This window comes from Carcharhinus amblyrhynchos, chromosome 8 (genome assembly GCF_965287045.1).
Source record: "Carcharhinus amblyrhynchos chromosome 8, sCarAmb.v2.hapA, whole genome shotgun sequence".
NCBI lineage: Eukaryota > Metazoa > Chordata > Chondrichthyes > Carcharhiniformes > Carcharhinidae > Carcharhinus > Carcharhinus amblyrhynchos.
Genome location: NC_137331.1, coordinates 42,198,240 through 42,217,567, shown reverse-complemented (window position 1 = coordinate 42,217,567; position 19,328 = coordinate 42,198,240). Strand labels below are relative to the sequence as shown.

The window sequence follows — 19,328 nt, the reverse complement described above, 5'->3', positions numbered from 1 at the left end:
TCATCAATCCCTACAGTCAGGAATCTTAGCGAGAGCAGGGCAAAATTACACAACTTTTAACCCAAGATGTCGGGACCTGGGTTCGATTCCTGGCATTGGGTCACTGTCTGTGTGGAGGTTGTATGTTCTCCCCCATGTCTGCATGGGTTTCCTCCCACAGTCCGAAAGATGTGCTGGTTAGGTGCACTGGCTATGCTGAATTCTCCCTCACTGTACCCGAACTGGTGGCAGGGTGTGGCGACTAGATTTTCCCAGTAAATTCGTTGCAGTTTAAATGTAAGTCTACTTGGGACATTAATAAACTAAGCTTAAAAAAAATCTTGAAAGCAGGCAATGGTATATGGGAGTGGAACCCTGATGCCTAGTTCTGAATAGATGACTTTATATAAATCGCAACTTGTAACCTCAGTAAGGAAATGAACTTGAAATGTCTCGCGCTTTGACAATTATTTTTATGACAATGGGTTTAATTTATTATTTTGCTCCAATCAGGAGACTGTGTCAGCAAATGCAACCATTGTCCGTGTGTGAACAAAGCGAGTATTGAATATGTTGGACATTTTTCAGGACGAATGCCATGTTGTTGTGCTTTAAAGCCTAGTCATTCTCAGTGTGTGATACTGAAAGTCAATTGTCGATAATCTGCCTGAACAAAAAGTGTTAAAAGTAGAAAAAGCTGACATCATGAGTTTTCAAGCTAGACTTGGCAATGTTAGTACCCCTTTCATACCATTCATCACTGAGTGAGGTGGATTGCAAAAGTCAAACATTAAGTCCTGCTGATAAAAGTTCTCAAACAAAAAATATTCAGTAACATTTAAATTTGTGAATGAAACTTGGCCAAATACCAACAGTGTCAGTTAGTGCCAAACCTACACATTGATGAAGGTAATTGAGCTGATGTTAAAAGCTGCAACGCATCTCATCACAGTTATTGGGGAGTTTTGTTTGGACATTAAACAGTGGAATTTGGTGAAAAAAACATGCTGGCATTAAAGCAGGACTTTGTATAGCCCATTTAATTTGATTCAGATCATTTTTCCATTCAGCTATTTCCTTCTGCAATGGGAGGGCACAAGGTTATTTCCTGCTTAATGGCAGGATCTGGAACACAATTTGTAATTGTGCTAATAACATGATGTTTTAAAATTGAAGCTCCACTTTCTCAATTCCCTATCTATTGACTCCATCCAAATCTGACACCAAGGCTGTGAACAGAATGGCTTAATCTTGGGCTCTATTCCTTTTCATCTCTACAGTCTGACATTAAGCCATTCTGTTCACACCTTTGGTGTCAGGTTTGATCTGGAGATCCATCACTTAGTTCCACCTCAGTAACATCATCTGACTGCCTCTATCTCAGCTCATTTGTTGATACCCTTTCATGCTTTCACTAGACTGTTCCAATACTGCTCTTCCACATTCTACCCTCTGACATCCAAAATTCTGCTGCCCATGACTTCACTTGCAGTAAGCCCTGGATTCTACCAACCGCTTGCTGACCTACATTGCTACTCGGCCAAGCAACAACTTGATTTTAAAATTCTCATCCTTGTTTTCAAATCTCTCATGGGCACTCTGCCCCTTATCTGTGTAATCTCCTCCAGATCTACAACCACTCCAAGACATCTGTGCTCCTCTAATTCTGGCAGCCACCATTTTAATCATTCTACCATTATTGGCTGTGCTTCAGCTGCCTGAGTCCCAGGCTTGGGGATTCTCTCCCTCACTTTTCTTTTTAAGACACTCTTTAAAAATCTTCCTTTCTGATTTCTTGAAAGTGGAGTCACAGGCAGACAGCATGGTGGAGAAGGCATTCTACATACTTGGTTTCATCAGTCAGAACACTGATTACAAGAGTTGCGATGTCTTGTTGAAGTTGTACAAAACATCAGTAAGGCCACACTTGGAATACTGTGTGCAATTCTGGTCACTATTATAGTAAGAATATTATTAAACTAGAAAGAGTGCAGAAGAGGTTTACTAGGATGCTAGCGGGACTTCTTGGATTGAGTTATAAGGAGAGGCTGGATAGACTTGTGATTTTTTTCCTTTGGAGCATAGGAGGCTGAGGGGTGATCTCATAGAGGTCTATAAAATAATGAAGGGCACAAATCAGTTAGATAGTCAATATCTTTTCCTAAAGGTAGGGGAGTCTAAAACTAGAGGGCATAGGTTTAAGGTGAGAAGGAAGAGATACAAAAGTTTCCAGAGGGGAAATTCTTTTACACAGAGGGTGGTGTCTGGAACAACACAGAGGCAGGTACAATTTTGATTTTTACAAAGCATTTAGATGGTTACATTGATACGATGGTTACACTGATACGATGGTATAGAGGGATATGGGCCAAATGCAGGCAATTGGGATTAGCTTAGGATTTTTTTTTAAAAAGGTAGCATGGACAAGATGGGCTAAAGGGCCTGTTTCTGTGCTGTAAACTTCTATGACTCAAGCTTTTGGTCATCTGACTGAATATCTTATGTGGCTGTATGTCCCCCTTTGTTTTTTTAACAAGTAGTAGCATGGTAGCACAGCGGTTAGCACTACTGCTTCACAATGCCAGAGACCCGGGTTCAATACCGGCCTCGGGTCACTGTCTGTGTGGAGTTTGCACGTTCTCCCCGTGTCTGTGTGGGTTCCCTCTGGGTGCATCTTTTTCTCCCACAGTCCAAAGATGTGCGGGTTAAGTGGATTGGCCATGCTAAATTGACCCCTACTGTCAGGGGATTAGCAGGGTAAATTAATGGGGTTACAGAGATAGGGCCTGGGTGGGATTGTGGTCAGTGCAGACTTGATGGGCTGAATGGCCTCCTATTGCACTGTTGGGATTTTATGATTTTAAAATGTTTCTGTGAAGCACTTTGAGGTGTTTCATTATGTTAAAGCTGCTATTTTACAAACTACCAGAAAAACAAACCTTTGAGGCAGATTGTCCCAAACAGTCTCAAATTAAACAGACTGACATGTACTAATCCATGCATTGAATTTAGATGTTCCTAAATGCAAAACATCATCTGCATCAGGAATATGTTCTTGGTCATTGACTTTTCTACCCTCACAACCAATGATGCTTTGATTCATGCAGAAGCAAGCACAGTGGTGCAATTTTGCCTTCTTCTGTTCCCCAAGATGCCAGTATTCTATGCGGAATTATTTATCTGGCTACCAGATTCAGACAGGATGAAACTTTTCCACATAGCAGAGCTGGCCTGAAGGGTAATTCTTCCACCTTCTTCCGTCGGGAAAAAGATGTAAAAATCTGAGGACACGTACCAACCGACTCAAGAATAGCTTCTTCCCTGCTGCTGAGACTTTGGAATGGACTTAACTTGCATTAAGTTGATCTTTCTCTACACCCTAGCCATGACAGTAACACTACATTCTGCACCCTCTCCTTTCCTTCTCTATGAATGGTATGCTTTGTCTGTATAGTGTACAAGAAACAACATTTTTCACTAAATACTAATACATATGACAATAATAAATCAAATCAAATCAAACCAAAGACTAGAAACTTGAAACTTTCAATTGGCCAGTCAACTCTGAACTGGAGCTATCAAATTCACAATGTAAAAGCATCTTCTGGAATAACGGTATTCCATTCATCAAATCAATCTGAGCTTGATCAGAAAAAACAATTTGTGGTGATTACCATATTGCTGTTTGTGGGATCTTGCTGTGTGCATATTGGCTGTTGCGTTTCCTAAATTACAACAGTGATCACACTTCAAAAGTACTTCGCTGCTATAAAACACCTCGAGGCAGCCACTGATTGTAAAAGGCGCTATATAAATGCAAGTGTTTCTTCTTTCTTTCACTTTCCCATAATGGAATGTTGTAAATAAAACACGGTAGGTTTATTTATTTTCAGTTCAGTTTCTTTAGAACAGTGAGGCAAATGGAGTTTAGCTATTTATGCATAAATGCATCTTCAAGGGAGGGGCAGATTTGCGGGGAAACTGAAATATCTAAACATTGCTGTCCCAGTTGTTTCACTCTGTCATTAGTTTCATGAAAAATGCATCTCACTGCCTTCCTCATAATTGATATGCATTAAATGGCACGAAATTGCACAACAGATCTGGCCTAAACTCACAACAGCAAGTAAAGTTTCAGCACCCTTTTAATGATGTGCGAACTGCAATCAACCTCTGTGGCACTGAAAACTGAATTTCATTCCTTTAGGTTTTAATTATAGTTGGAGATTTGTTTCACATGTAAATTAAAAAAATCCTTTCCTTTGTCTCTCTTTTTTGCATTCTCTGTCAATCCAATCTTTCTTTCCCTATTTCTATTCTTGTACCTCATTGGACACTGAAATATCCCACTAGTTTTACACTTCAGTCTGGTGCTGTTAATTTCATAATTCTTCAATATAATTGGTTAAGGAGGTACACAAGTTGTTAACTCAGGCCCTTGTTGCCTGGTTTCTTGCACTGTGATGTTATCAGCTCATACTTTCAGTAACTTGAATCTGGAACAGTAGTCAAACTAATCACAGACAGTATTAGATGCCCTTCATCTAAATACAGCAAAACAATGGGCTATTGTCTTTGCAGCTGCTAACATTGCAAATTTTCTGAATTATTGGAAAATTGTGTACTATTGTGAACTCAGAAAATTCTGTCCTTTATGTTTATGATTTTTAAAAAACATAAATGATTTAAAACAGATGTTAGGTACTCATTTCTTTTACTCACTGGTCTATGGAATAATTCTATACAACTTAACTCTCTACTATTGCCATTTACTTTGCAGTCATATACAAACTATTGCTGAAGTTGGTTGTTAAAGAATTATAGAATCCCAACAGTGCAAAGGGAGGCCATTCAGTCCACTAAGTCTGCACCAACTCTCCAACAGAGCATCTTACACAGGCCCTAATCTTGTAACCCCTATATACATACTTACCCTGCAAATTCCCCTAACCTATACATCCTAGGACACTAAGGTGGCATTTAATGGTCTTGTGTGACCCGAAACCAGAATATCCCATCCAAGATCAACAGACCTTTCCACTGTCCATCCCTCGCCTGCTCCGATTCCCGTGGTGGGCGGGTTGGTAGAATTCTGGTGCAAGAGCCAATTTAGCACGGCCAATCCATCTAACCTGCACATATTCAGAGTGTGGGAGGAAAGCGGAACACCCAGAGGAAACCCACGCAGACATGGGGAGAATGTGGAAACTCCACACAGACAGTGACTCGAGGTCAGAATTGAACCTTGAGTCCCTGTCGCTGTGAGGCAGCAGTGCTAACCACTGTGCTACTGTGCCGCCCCAACAACAAACACTTTCCACACAACCTCAAGACATTTACAGCAATGACCTACCTTCTCAAGTGTGGTCACTGTTATAATTTAGTAAATGTGGCAGCCTATTTGTGCACAGCAAACTCCAACCAACAGCAACGAGTTAATGACTGACAGGATAATTCAGTGATGGCATTTGAGGGATCACTATTTGCCAGGGCACCCAAGAAAATTCCCCTGCTCCTCTTCAAAATAGTTTCCTGAGATTTGTTGACCAAAGGAGGGAAAAGACCGGGGCCTTGGTTTAATGTCACATGCTAAAAATGGCATCTCTAACAATGCTGCACTCCTTCAGTACAGCACTGGAAACACCAGTCTAAATTATTGTGGTTATGCTGCTGGAGTGGGACATAAAATGATGCAGAAGGCTGTCATTCTAAAAGATTAGCTGAGTGGGCCACATTGGCTGGGCCAGCATTTATTGTCCATCCCTGATGGCATTTAAGAGTCAATCACATTGCTGTGGCTCTGGAATCACACGTAGGCCAGACCAGGTAAAGATGGCAGATTTCCTTTTCCCAAAAGGACATCAGTGGAGCAGATGTGAGAACATTAACCAGTCGGACTTGGTCCGTGGAGCAGAAGGGAGAACATTAACCAGTCAGTTTTTAACGACAATCAACAATGGTTTCATGGTCATCAGTAGACTTTTAATTCCAGCTTTTCACTGAATTCAGATTTTGACATCTGCTGTGGTGGGATTTGAACCCGGGTCTCCCAGAGCATTACCCTGGGCCTTTGGATTGCTAGTCCAGCGACAATACCACTTCCTCCTCTGCTATTGGAGTGGTAGCCACAGCTAAAAGACACACTAAAGAATTTATAATGAATTAAGAGCCCTTTGCCTCAGGAAAGCACAGCTGTGATTTTCACCATCACTGCTGGAGACAGACTGAGCCTGCCAACTGAAGCAAAACGACAGGCATGGTTGTCAGATTACACAGTATTCTCATCTATTATCTTTGGTCGCAGCTGCGTGCAGTCTGAATGAGAGTGCCTGACTCGTGCCAGAATTTATCAGAGTTGTGACTCCAGTCCTCCCTGTGAGGCGATGCTACAGTATTGGTTCGGCTAAACCTCAATGCCGATGCCAGCAACTGCTGCCACTGCAAACCTCAACATTTTGCAGGACTCCCAAGATTTAAACTGCATACCATGGGTGAAATTTTACACTGCTTCTCGCTCTGTGTGTCTCTCCCAGACAGCAATTGTCTGCTTCCCTGAGGCTGGCATGTAGAAATTCAACCGCAGAATTAATCACCAATTACAGGAATCGTTTGGAAATCTCAGATTTGCTTGCCCTCGTGACTGCACAGCTTCTTCACACGCTTCCATCTTCAAGCGATCGCTGATGCTGCCAGACCCCGCTGAGGTTATCCAGCATTTTCTGCTTTTATTTCAGATTTCCAGCAATCGCAGAATTTGGCTTTTAATCGGGTTCAAATGTTCCATTTTTCAAAAACGAAACTGCGTCCAGTTACAATGTGTGAAGCGATGTATAACTGAGGACTGATAGTTCACTGGGTGAGCATGCTATTACCTTATCTTTGAGAGTGGGTCAAATGCAGCCCAGATGGATGTGATTGATGTTGTTTTCTCTCCATTAGCTCGAAAGGTTGATCCTATGAGGCAGGTATTTGTGTGATCACAGTGCAGCTGAGCAGAGCAATGGCCCAAACACAAAATCCAAAACCAATTAGCAAATTGGTTGAGTGTTGTGCTATGATGCTTGCAGAGGCGCAAAGGTGATAAATGCATTTTTAGAAAGTTAGGAGTTTTTGGAAAAGAAGTTTACCTTTCAGGAACATGGAACAACTTTAAATCAGAGCAGGGCTCAGTACAGAGTGTTCTCCCCTTTGTTCACCTCCACAAAATAGAAAATTGTCACTAATAAATCCAACAGGGAATTCAGGAAGACATTTCTTTACCCAGAAAGTGGTGCACATGTAGAACTCACAATACATGGAGATAAACAGCATAATTATGGGGAAGTTAGGTGCACATATGAGGATGAACGGAATAGAAAGAGATGCTGTTAGGGTGTTGTGGGGGTGGGGAGGTTGGGAGATGGCTTACATGGAGCATAAACAGCAACAAAGAACAGTTGGGCTGAATGGCCTGTTTTAATGCTGTGGGAGTGAATTTCACCATCCCTCCTGCCACGGGGAAAGGGTGGATCATGGAAAAGTCTGTTGACCTCAGGCGGGATTTTGCAGTCTCGGAATGAGCGAGGTCAGAAAATCCCACCCATGATGCTCTTTAGAGAAGGAAATCTGCCTTTCTGACCCGGTCTGGCCTACATATGATGCCAGACCCACAGCAAGGTGGCTGGCTCTTACTGCCTTCAAAATAGTCTAGCAAGCCTTATCGGGGCAATGAGGGATAGGCAACAAATGCTGACCTTGTCAGAGATGTCCACATCCCAAAGCATGAATAAAATAAAACTCTACGTACTGTTTATGGTTTCAGAAATCAGAATTTACCATCAACCTGTCTTGTTCCAGAATCCCACTTACTTGCTTTTCTTCTCTGTCCCTTGACTCCTCCCCGCAGCTAAAGTCTGCTGGCTGCAGTCTTGAAATGGGTATTTGTTGAGTGCTTGCAGGAAAATCAAGATTAACATCAAAATCAGGACTAAGGAATGAATGAAACAGCTTTTAATTTTACAAATCTGCACTGTGAAAAATAAATAGCTCCGGGTTCTCTTTTGTCCTGGTTTGCAAATGGATTCACTTCATTCTGTAGTCTTCAGGTCTGGAATAAAAACCAAAAAAATACACAATCAGAACATGGAACTTTATCCAAAAGCAAAAGGCCATCTGCTTCACATTAATGCAGTCATGACATTAAACGCTTTTCAAACAATTCAGTGTGACACTAATTACAGCATAATATCCAGAATATTCAGTTCTGTTTGTTTATGTAAAATTTAAACTGCATATCTTGATCTAGCATACTCATTTTTAAGTGCTCTGACACCCTTAGTTATCTTGGTTCGAGGTCATGCTCAGTTCCCTCTGTGAATGGAACCCATTGCATTTTAAAGTGCAATGGTAAAGAGTGCCAGACAGTTTTTAGTACCAGGTCAAATCAGTACACAAACAGCTTCATCCACATTGCTTATTGTATTTATGACTGGTCCAAACCTTAATTTTGGAGATTGAATCTCTACATTGTAGGAGGAGGCCATTTGGCCCATTAAGTCTGCAATGACTCTGACAGAGCATCTCACCCAGGTCCTATCCCCATAACCCCATGTATTTACCCCACTAATACACCCAACCTCCTCATCTTGGAACACTAAGGAACAATTTACCATGGCTAATCCACCTAACCTACAGAGTGTTGGAACACTAAAGGGCAATTTAGCATGGCCAATCCACCTAACCTGCACATTTTTAGAGTGTGGATGGAAACCAGACCACCCGGAGAAAATCCATGCAGACACGGGGAGGAAGTTCAGATTCCGCACAGGCAGTCACCCAAGGCTGGAATTGAACCTGGGTCCTTGCCATTGAGGCGGCAGTGCTAACCACTGTGCCACCAAAACAAAATGCAAGTAACCATTTCAAACATGCTCAGTTTATAATTCTCCATGCATAATCTCACTGTGATTCAGACAACACCATGTCATTCTCAGCATTTACAGTGGATGCCCCTCTTGGGTGAGTTAGGGATTGAATCTGTACCATACAAGGCCAGAATCAAGGGAGACAGGAACTCCTCCCCTTGGGAATCTCCACAGCCCAGTGGCAGGGTGGCTACGATACTGGACTAGTAATCCCCTGGTCTCGGTCACGTCCCCGACAAGTTTACTTCTGTTCAGCGGCTGAATTCCGAAGGCGTCATGCATCTTTTAGTAGGCGTTGGTTTTGAACGAAAGGCATCAAGTGACCGATATTCAACCTCGGTGAACATACAACAAAATGCTCGCCTCATTCCGGAGGCTGAAATACCATGACCTTTGCCCTGGTCGCTGGTATATAATGACCGTACATCAGTGATTAGTGAGATTGAACTTTGTCATTTGCTTGGAATGCATTATCTAAACTGTGAATAGCAGGTTAATGCAAAGGGATGTCCCTTTGTTTTATTACAGATGCAGTAAAATTAACTATCTCTTCATATTGTGTCATCTAAGAGATGAAATACATATAACTAACAGCATGGAGCACATACTACAATAAACAATCAGTAACTGAGTGTCCATGCACACATGATTTCATCCTGATTGCACACTCCACAGCAACATGTCCAACATTTACCTGGTCAACGATGGGCTATGATCCATAAGAACATAAGAAATAGGAGCAGGAGTAGGCCAACTACCCCTTCGAGCCTGCCCCGCCATTCAATAAGATCATGGCTGATCTGTCGTGGCTCAGTTCCACATTCCCACCCTCTCCCCATAACCCTTAATCCCCTCTCTTATCAAAAACCCATCAACCCGCGTCTTAAAAATATTTAGCGAGGCAGCCTCCACCACTTCAACAGGCAGAGAATTCCAGAGATTCACCACCCTTTGAGTGAAGAAGTTCCTCCTCAACTCCGTTCTAAACCGCACCCCCCCCCCCCTTTATCTTGAGGCTGTGCCCCCTAGTTCTACTATCCTTTCTGAGCGGGAAGAGTCTCTCCACCTCTATCTTATCCATCCCATTCATCATCTTATACGTCTCAATGAGATCTCCCCTCATTCTTCTAAACTCTAACGAATACAAGCCTAATTTATTCAGCCTCTCCTCATAGCTCAACCCCCTCAACTCCGGCATCAGCCAAGTAAACCTCCTCTGCACTCCCTCCAAGGCCAAAATATCCTTGCGTAAGTACGGCGCCCAAAACTGCACACAGTACTCCAGCTGCGGCCTCACCAATGCCCTATACAGCCGCAGCAAAACCTCCCTACTTTTATATTCAATCCCCCTCGCTATGAAGACCAGCATCCCATTCGCCTTCCTGACCACCTGCTGCACCTGCAAGCTGGGTTTTTGCGACTCATGCACAAGGACCCCGAGGTCCCTCTGCACCATCGCCTGCTGCAGTTTTTCTCCACGTAAGTAATAATCCTTCCTACCATTATTCCAACCAAAGTGGACCACCTCGCACTTGCCAACATTAAATTCCATTTGCCAGTTCCTGGCCCATTCGCCCAGCTTATCTAGATCCTTCTGTAGACTCTCCCCACCCTCCGCACAATTTGCCTTTCCACCAATTTTGCTGTCATCAGCAAATTTCGACACCCTACACTCGGTTCCCTCCTCCAGATCATCTATATAAATGGTAAATAGCTGAGGCCCCAGCACCGACCCCTGGGGCACTCCACTAGTCACCATCCGCCAATCCGAATAGCACCCATTGACCCCCACTCTCTGCCTCCTATTTGACAACCAGTCCTCTATCCACACTAACACCCTACCCCCAACTCCATGCCCCCTTACCTTCTGCAATAACCTCTTGTGAGGTACCTTGTCAAACGCCTTCTGAAAATCCAGAAAGACCACATCCACCGGCTCTCCTCTATCCACTGCCCTAGACACATCCTCATAGAACTCCAGTAAATTTGTCAGACACGACTTCCCTTTAACGAAACCATGCTGCGTCTGCTCTATCAAGCAGTTTCCCTCAAGATGCCTCGCTATTTCCTCCTTGATGACGGATTCTAACATTTTACCTACAACAGACGTTAAACTAACAGGCCTATAATTCCCCGCCTTTTGCCTGGTACCCTTCTTAAACAACCCTTTTGACAAGAAGTACAATCTATACACAGTAAAGACTTTTGCATGACCCTGTCAGTGTGGGAAAAGACTGTGCAAATGGCGAACACATTCTGCATACCATATAATTCAGCATTGTTGTGTATGAATTTTGATGATGATGTGATGCCAGAGACATAGGTTTATAGTCCCAGTGATTGGCTGATTGAAGCAAACAGCATGTTCCTTTGGTTGCTCATAATAGGCAGAGTACAGACTGCATTCAACCAGCCCGTGCTTGTACAGCCCAAAAGAAAATGTCCATACAAGATGTGATTCTACAATTGGGCACTACCAGCCGAACAATCCTGAGTGTACTAATAGCTGCACTAAAATCAATTTAACACAATGTGTTGAGTTTGTAGCACTTGCTCATTTACACTTGGTAAAAGTGATATATATTCATTCCACAAGGACCCGTTCTCAGCAAACAAAAGGAATATGTTCAAGCCTTGAGCCATCTTTGAATTATTCAAGAGCTTGAGGAGCCTTTAGTTCCCCATTGCTTTCTCCATGGCAACACCTTGGTTAATGAGAGTTGACTTTGCCAACCAATCAGCACCCTTTTCTCCTGCAATATAAACTGCTGCAATCTTTTGACATTTAGCATTCTTGTATTTTTGTCCTGATGCGTGCAAGATGAAAAGCTTTGATTTGATTTATTATTGTCACGTGTATTAGTATACAGTGAAAAGTATTGTTTCTTGTGTGCTTTACAAAGCATACTGTTTATAGAGAAGGAAAGGAGAGAATGTAGTATACAGTCATAGATAGGGTGTAGAGAAAGAACAACTTAATACAAGGTAGGTCCAGCAGCAGGGAAGAAGCTGTTCTTGAGTCGGTCGGTATGTGTCCTCAGACTTTTGTATCTTTTTCCCGACGGAAGAAGCTGGATGAGAGAATGTCTGTGGTGCGTGGGGTCCTTGATTATGTTGGCTACTTTGCTGAGACAGTGGGAAGTATAGACAGAGTCAATGGATGAGAGGCTGGTTTGCACCATAATGTGGATGAGTGATGGGAGGCTGGTTTGAGTGATGGACTGGGCTTCGTTAATGTCAATTTGTAGTTTCTTGTGGTCTTGGGCAGAGCAGGAGCCATACCAAGCTGTGATACAACCAGAAAGAATGCTTTCTTGGGTGCATTTGTAAACTTTGGTGAGAGTCATAGGGAGGGAGAGATTATTGTCACCGCACCAGTTCACCAGATTCTCTATCTCATTCCTGTACTCCATCTCTTCATTGTTTGAGATCTGACCCACTATGGTGGTGTCGTCAGCAAACTTGAGAATCGAACTAGAGGGGAATTTGGTATATAAGGAGTATAGTAAGGGGCACAACCTTGTGGGACATTGGTGTTGAGGATGATCATGGAGGAAGCTTTGTTGCCTATCCTTACTCATTGCAGGTCTGTAGGTTAGGAAGTGTAGGATCCAGTTGCAGAGGGAGGAACCGAGCCCCAGGTCACAGAGTTTGGAGATGAATTTCATAGAAATTATAATAAAACATTCTCTTTCCATGCAAGAAGTCTGAGCAGCTGAGCACTTCTGGCATTTCCTGTTTTTTTAAGTTTAAATTTATTTATTAGTATCACACATAGGCTAACATTGCAATGAAGTTACTGTGAAAATTCCCCAGTACCTTTTCGGGTACACAGGGAGAATTTAGCACGACCAATGCATCTAATCAGCTCGTCTTTCAGACTGTGGGAGGAAACTGGAGCACCCGGAGGAAACCCGCGGTGACATGGGGAGAACAAGAAAAACTCCACACAGACAGTGACTCAAGCTAGGAATCAAACCCGGATGTCTGATGCTGAGAGGCAGCAGTGGTAACCACTGTGCCACTATGTCACCCCATGCTTCATGTTTGCAGAATCTACAGTGCTTTGATTTTGTTTTAAGCTTGGATATGCATTGATTGCAACTGCATCTCTGTGTTGGACATGCCCCAATGCCAATTATCAAAATATAGCTCAGACCAGAAATGATCCCCATTTACATTAAGCCAAAGTGATCACTGCATGTGCGGTGTAACTGGCCTGTTCAAGAACTATGCCATGTGTTATAATCTCAGTGGTTACTCAGGTGTAAAAAAGTGATTCATTTTAAACAGACCACAATGGTTGGACCTCTTTGACTATTGTGGAATAGCACCCAGCTTCATTTTGAATACAGTGGGTTCTAATCTTTACTGATAAATCATTCCGGACACTCACCTGCCTTTTGAAAAATGGCTCTTTAAGATGACCGATTTAAACAGATTGGTTATTAATTTATATATTTCAATTAAAATCTCACCCGAGCTCCTGTCTAAGCTTACACATTGTGCTTTTCCTTCTTTTTGCAACGTTACAGACCTATTTCTTAGCCATATGTTTCCCATATTAATTATTGAGCATATCACAGAATTGAAAATAATCCAAGGTGATCCGGATTCAATTCAAATCAGAATGACCTGCCAATGTCAATTCTACCCTACCAATGTCAATTCTGTCTCAGCACAACTGCAGGCTTTGTGCAACAAGAATCATCCAATTAAATAATCCACTTTCCTGATTGACAGTAGCTCCAACACCACTCAAGAAACATGACACCTTCCAGGACAAAGCAGCCTATTTGATTGACACTCCATCCACCATCGATGCACAGTAGCAGCTCTGTGTACCATCTACAAGATGCACTGCAACAACTCACCAAGGCTCCTTCCAACAGCACCTTCTAAACCCACAATCACTATCACTGACAAGGACAACAGCTGCATAGGAACAATGCCATCACCTGTAAGTTCCCCTCCAAGTCACTCACCATCCTGACTTGGAAACACATCAGCTGTTTCTTCACTGCTGCTGGGTCAAAATACTGGAACTCCCTCACTGACAGCACTGTGGGTATACCTACACTGAATGGACTGCAGCAGTTCACGAAGGCAGCTCACCACCACCTTCTCAAGGGTAATTAGGGATGGGCAATAAATACCGTCCTAGCCTGCCACGTTCCCAACCCTTTAAAGAATAACAAAGTGCCTTGGATGTAAGGTTGCCTTAGATTTGGGGGACACCTCACCAGCAGCAGCTGACTGTAGTCCCTAATTCACCTCGAATAGATGTTTACTGAATTAGCATAATGTCTGGAGCAACTCCCCGTCACTACAAATATCCTTAACTTTTGCTCTTCTCAAAGACATTAGTAGAAACCACTTCACATTCTTAGACCCTGAGGTAATCCCATCAACAATATCTCTGCAAAATGACTTACATCATTCTGAAGATTCTGAACTTGGCCCATGTTAAAAGCCAGCACTTAAAAAAAAGTGAAACTCAAATCTGCATCTTAAATTTCCTCTCAGTGACAAGCACCAGCCTTCACTTGAACTGTTCAACTGTGTGATGTAATCAGTTGGATAACATAAGCAGAGCAGCCATGATTTAACCAAGGATACCATCGAAGACACAGTAAAACTGTCCAGTATACTGAGGGGCAGTGATTTAAATATTAGGAACATTCAAGTCATTTCTTTCAGGCCTCATCACAAACTCACTGGCCACTGACTCAGCCCCCTCCTTGATAACTCCTTGATAACTGCCCGATGCTGAAACAAACTGCTTGCAACCGTGGTTTTGTATTTGATCCTGAGATGAGCTTTCAATCACATATGAGGCACTGCAAAGACTGTCTGCTTTCCACCTCTTTAATATTGCCTGACTGTAGCTGAATGGAGATTTAACTTTTAATATGCTGAAAGATCTTCAATCAAGCAAACCGGATCTTTTTGGTTAAAGTTGTTTTTTCACTATGCTGGGATTTCTTATGGCCAGTGGCCTGAAATTGTCAAAGGACAGAAGGTGTCAGAGTTAACAGCTTGTCCTTAGTAGGGATGCGTTCTTGTCAGACTTTTGGGAGTAAGTCTTCCTTATCTGGGCACTGCAATGTAAACAATATGCGCTTATGGCCTAGAGATGAGGTCCAAGGTGACCACTGCCACTGTTCTGCCAGCATTTGATTGGCCTAATCGAATAATGCAAGTCGGGAGGTTTCTGATCAATTCATTGGCTGGATGACAGAGAATCTTCCAGAAGCAAGTGGTGAATTGTGGATAAAGAGACATGTGTGCCATTATTTGGCAGTAATAACTCAAAGAGACCAACTATCTCTATCAGGGCAAGAAGACCTGTGCCCTGAAAGATGCTTCAGAAAAGGAGAAGATAGATTCTATATCGAGGGTATTTCTTGGCCAAGGTTTTCCTAAACTCAGTAGTATCTATTTTCAGTTCAATAGTTAAAGTTGATGCCTTGTTAAAATTGATGATTAGTTCAAGTTAACATAGAACATAGAACATAGAACATTACAGCGCGGAACAGGCCCTTCGGCCCACAATGTTGCGCCGACCAGTCTTATTTTTAAAAAAAAACATTGACCCTCTAATCTAAACCAATCCCTTTTCGTCCATAAACCTATCCACCAATCTCTTAAACGCCCCCAAACTAGGCGCATTTACAACTTAGTTGCAGCAGTTAAAGTGCAGTTTAAGAGTTAAAGTTCAATTAAAAGTTGATGTTCAGTTCGAGTTAAGTTCAGTAAAAAGTTAATGAGTTGCAACTGTTTATGAGTTGGTACCAGAAATGTTAAATAAAGAAATAATTGAATTACCATCCTTGTTTGTCTCCTGATACTGGAATGCTTGCAAGGTGTTTAAATTAAATCTCTATAACATGGACTCCATCCCCGCCTCAGCTCACTGATCAGCTACTGAAACCTTATCTGTGCCTTTGCTAAGCTTTAGTCTCAACCATTCGAGGGCACTCCTGGTCGACCCATAATCTATCCTTCCTAAACCTGAAGACATCTAATGTATGCACTTAAAATCAGTGAATGGTTGCAGCATAGAAAGAGGCCTTTTGGCTCATTGTGTCTCTGCTGGCCCCCTGAAGGATCAGTTCAGATCATACCACTCCCCTACTTTTTCTAAATGGCCCTGCAAGTTTTTCTCTTTTAGTTAATGACACCATTCACTTGTGAAAGCCTTAACTGACTCTGCCTCTACCACACATTTCATATCTTAATCACTCACTGAGTGAAAACATTTTCCTCACGTCACTGTTGCTTCTTTGGCTAATTAACTAAATCTGTGTCCTCTGGTTCTTAATCCTTCCACCAATGGGAACAGTCTCCCCTATCTACTGTGTCCTGATACCACATGGCTTTGAATACCTGCCTCTCAAACTTCTCTTCTCCAAAGTGAACGGTTTCAACTTCTCCAATCGGTTTACAAAACTCTAGTTCCTCACCCCGAAACTATTCTTGTGAATCTTTTCTGCACTGTCTTTAATTCCTTCACACCCTTAGTACTTTTTCCATTGAAGAAAATGCCACAATGCATTAAAAAAAGTCCACCCAGCCTCTGCTGTCATGTGTTACACTATGATTAAAATTAACTAACAGCTTTTGTTGTTTAAAAAAAAACTGCCTTTGAAAGATTAGCAAAAGATCTTCGGAGCTGCTCATTTCCATTTGATGATAGACACTACTTTGAAATAGAAATAGGACACCATTCTGTTCTGTTAGTTTCAAGCAACGTTGCTGGAAGCTTTGGTTATGATGATGATCTCAGTAGAAACCAATAACTTCTTCAGTTTTATTCTTCGAATCTGAAGCCCCAGGAATTTACAAAAAGAATGAAGTCATAAGGCTTCCCTCAAGATTCTTTTCCTTATTTTGCCAAGTGCTTAAGTCTGTGCCCTCCGGTTTTGGATCCTCTCACAAGTAGGAACAGTTTCTCCCCATCTTACCTACTCTTTGCTGATCCCTCATAATTTTGAAGATCTTTATTAAAACTCCTTTCAGTCCTCTTTTTCAAGGAAAACAATCCCAACTTCTCCAAACTATCTTCACATGTTCGTCAGTCCCGGAATCTTCTTGCAAAATGTTTTCTGCACGCCCATCTTTACATCCTTCATAAAGTTGGTGTCCGGAACTGTGCACAACGCTCCAGCTGAGGTCTAACTAGTGTCTTGTACAAACTCAGCATAACCCCCTTGCTCTTGCTCTGGGGCAGCATGGTGGTGTAATGGGGCAACGCGGTGGCACAGTGGTTAGCACTGCTGCCTCACAACTCCAGGGACCCAGGTTCAATTCCTGGCTTGGGTCAATGTCTGCGTGGAGTCTGTACATTCTCCCCATGTCTGCGTGGGTTTCCTCCAGGTGCTCCAGTTTCCACCCACAGTCCGAAAGATATGCTGGTTAGGTGCATTGGCCATGTTAAACTCTCCCTCAATGTACCCTAACAGGCGCTGGAGTGTGGTTACTAGGGGATTTTCAAGTTAACTTTATTGCAGTGTTAATGTAAGCCTACTTGTGACATTAATAAATAGACTTTAAAACTTTAACTCCTATGCCCCTATCAATAAAGCCCAGGATACTGTATGCTTTATTAACTGCTCTCTCAACCTGCCCAGCCATCTTCAATGACTTACATTACTTCATGTAAAAATGAATCACTTAGATGGTCAGCCTTCAGTCCACCTAGCCTGCTTTCTCCCCTCTTTTTCCAAGGAGCACTGAAGCCATTAGCACTATGCTGTCAGAGGCCTCCTGAACGGAGATGTTGGGCAGGTGTAGGTACTAAAGAAGGACAAAGTGCTGAGGGATTACACCCGAGGGAGCTGATGAAATAAGGTAGGCTGCAGCAGGCATCTATCTGAATGGGGGGGTGTGCCCGAGAATTCGCAGAAAGGAAAACGAGACCAACCTATCAAAGAGATAACCCAGGGAACTTTGCAGCACTCATGCCTGACATTATTACAGGAAAAACACTGCAAGGAGATTCCTGAAGGAATAAGTGGTGAATCAACTGAAGGAATACAGAACTGTAAAAGACGACCCACATGGAGATCATGCTTGTAAAATCTCTTTGGAGTTCTTTGGTGATTTAACTAATCATGTGGACAGGTGAAGCTCAGCAGACGATATTTACTTAGACTTCTGCTAAGCTTCTGATGAAATGTGGAGTGGGAAATCTGGCTACATATTAGCAAGATGCTGCACAGGTGGACTGCATCTGAAACAGATTGAGAATGAGCTGAAATAACGAATTGTGAATGTAAAACTGGGCCTGCACTCAGTGAGATCATTATTAGGGCACCTCGGGGAGTATTGCTGGAATTATTACTTTCTATAGTAAACGTAAAGACCATAATTCTCCAGCCACTCACACCCAGCCATCGCTGCCAGCGGCAACCAGCCAAATCTCTCTTCACAGAAGTGGGACTGGAGAATCCCAGCCACTGGCAAGGTGAGATAATTCCAGCCAATGGCTTGAAACTCAGAAGGGAAACACAGCCCTCATTCATACAGCAGGTATACCAATCTGGAGGGGAGGGAAGGGAATAACAGGAACTAGATCAGATATAGAGGAACTGGACAGATCCAAGCTGTGGGCTGATAACTGATTCATTATTTGATTTGATTTGATTTATTATTGTCAGATGTATTAGTATATGGTGAAAGTATTGTTTCTTCAGCCCTATACAAAGCATATCGTTCATAGAGAAGGAAAGGAGAGTGCAGAATGTAGTATTACAGTCATAGCTAGGGTGTAGAGAAAGATCAACTTAATGTGAGGTAGGTCCACTCAAAAGTCTGACAGCAGCAGGGAAGAAGCTGTTCTTGAGTTGATTGGTACATGTTCTCAGACTTTTGCATCTTTTTTCCGACAGAAGAAGGTGGAAGAGAGAATGTCCGTGGTGCATGGGGTCCTTAATGATGTTGGTTGCTTTTCCAAGGCAGCGGGAAGTGTAGATAGAATCAATGGATGGGAGGGTGATTTGTACCACAAATGTGGATGAATGCAAAATCATGGAATTTGGAAAAGATTGGAACAGTAGTAATGCCAGCTAAATAGTATTATCCTACACGAAACTGCTGCAGTCATGAGCACGTGTGTTCGCAGCAATCACAAAGTCAAATCTTGGGTACAGCCTGAGGAATAGAGTACAAATCTCAGGAAGTGATTCGGAATTAATACAGATCACTGTTCCAGCTCTACTAGAGTACATGTCCCAAGCTGGTCACCACATAACAAGAAAGGCATTGACAATGGGCATTCAGTCCCTGACTTACGAGGATAGGCTGCAGAAAATGAGATTATTTACACGGGAGAAAGAGTGAGCATATGGAAATATTTAAGATCCTAAAGAAGTACAGACAATATGTTAAAGCACAGCAATCGAATTAGCAGCAAGACGGCACAAAGTGAAGAGAGAAAGGATG

The 19,328-nt window shown here is 42.5% G+C and overlaps 1 protein-coding gene across 2 annotated transcripts in view; it reads right to left on the bottom strand.

The window, feature by feature from the left end:
- Positions 1–7,946: 7,946 nt before the first annotated feature.
- Positions 7,947–19,328, bottom strand: part of mrpl13 (mitochondrial ribosomal protein L13) — a 102,779-nt gene continuing 91,397 nt past the window's right edge. For both annotated transcript variants that reach the window (XM_080194850.1, XM_080194851.1), the window contains exon 7: positions 7,947–8,065. In XM_080194850.1, the coding sequence (XP_080050976.1) occupies positions 8,041–8,065 (25 nt within the window). In that variant the 3' untranslated portion in view covers positions 7,947–8,040. The remainder of the gene's footprint in view (positions 8,066–19,328) is intronic.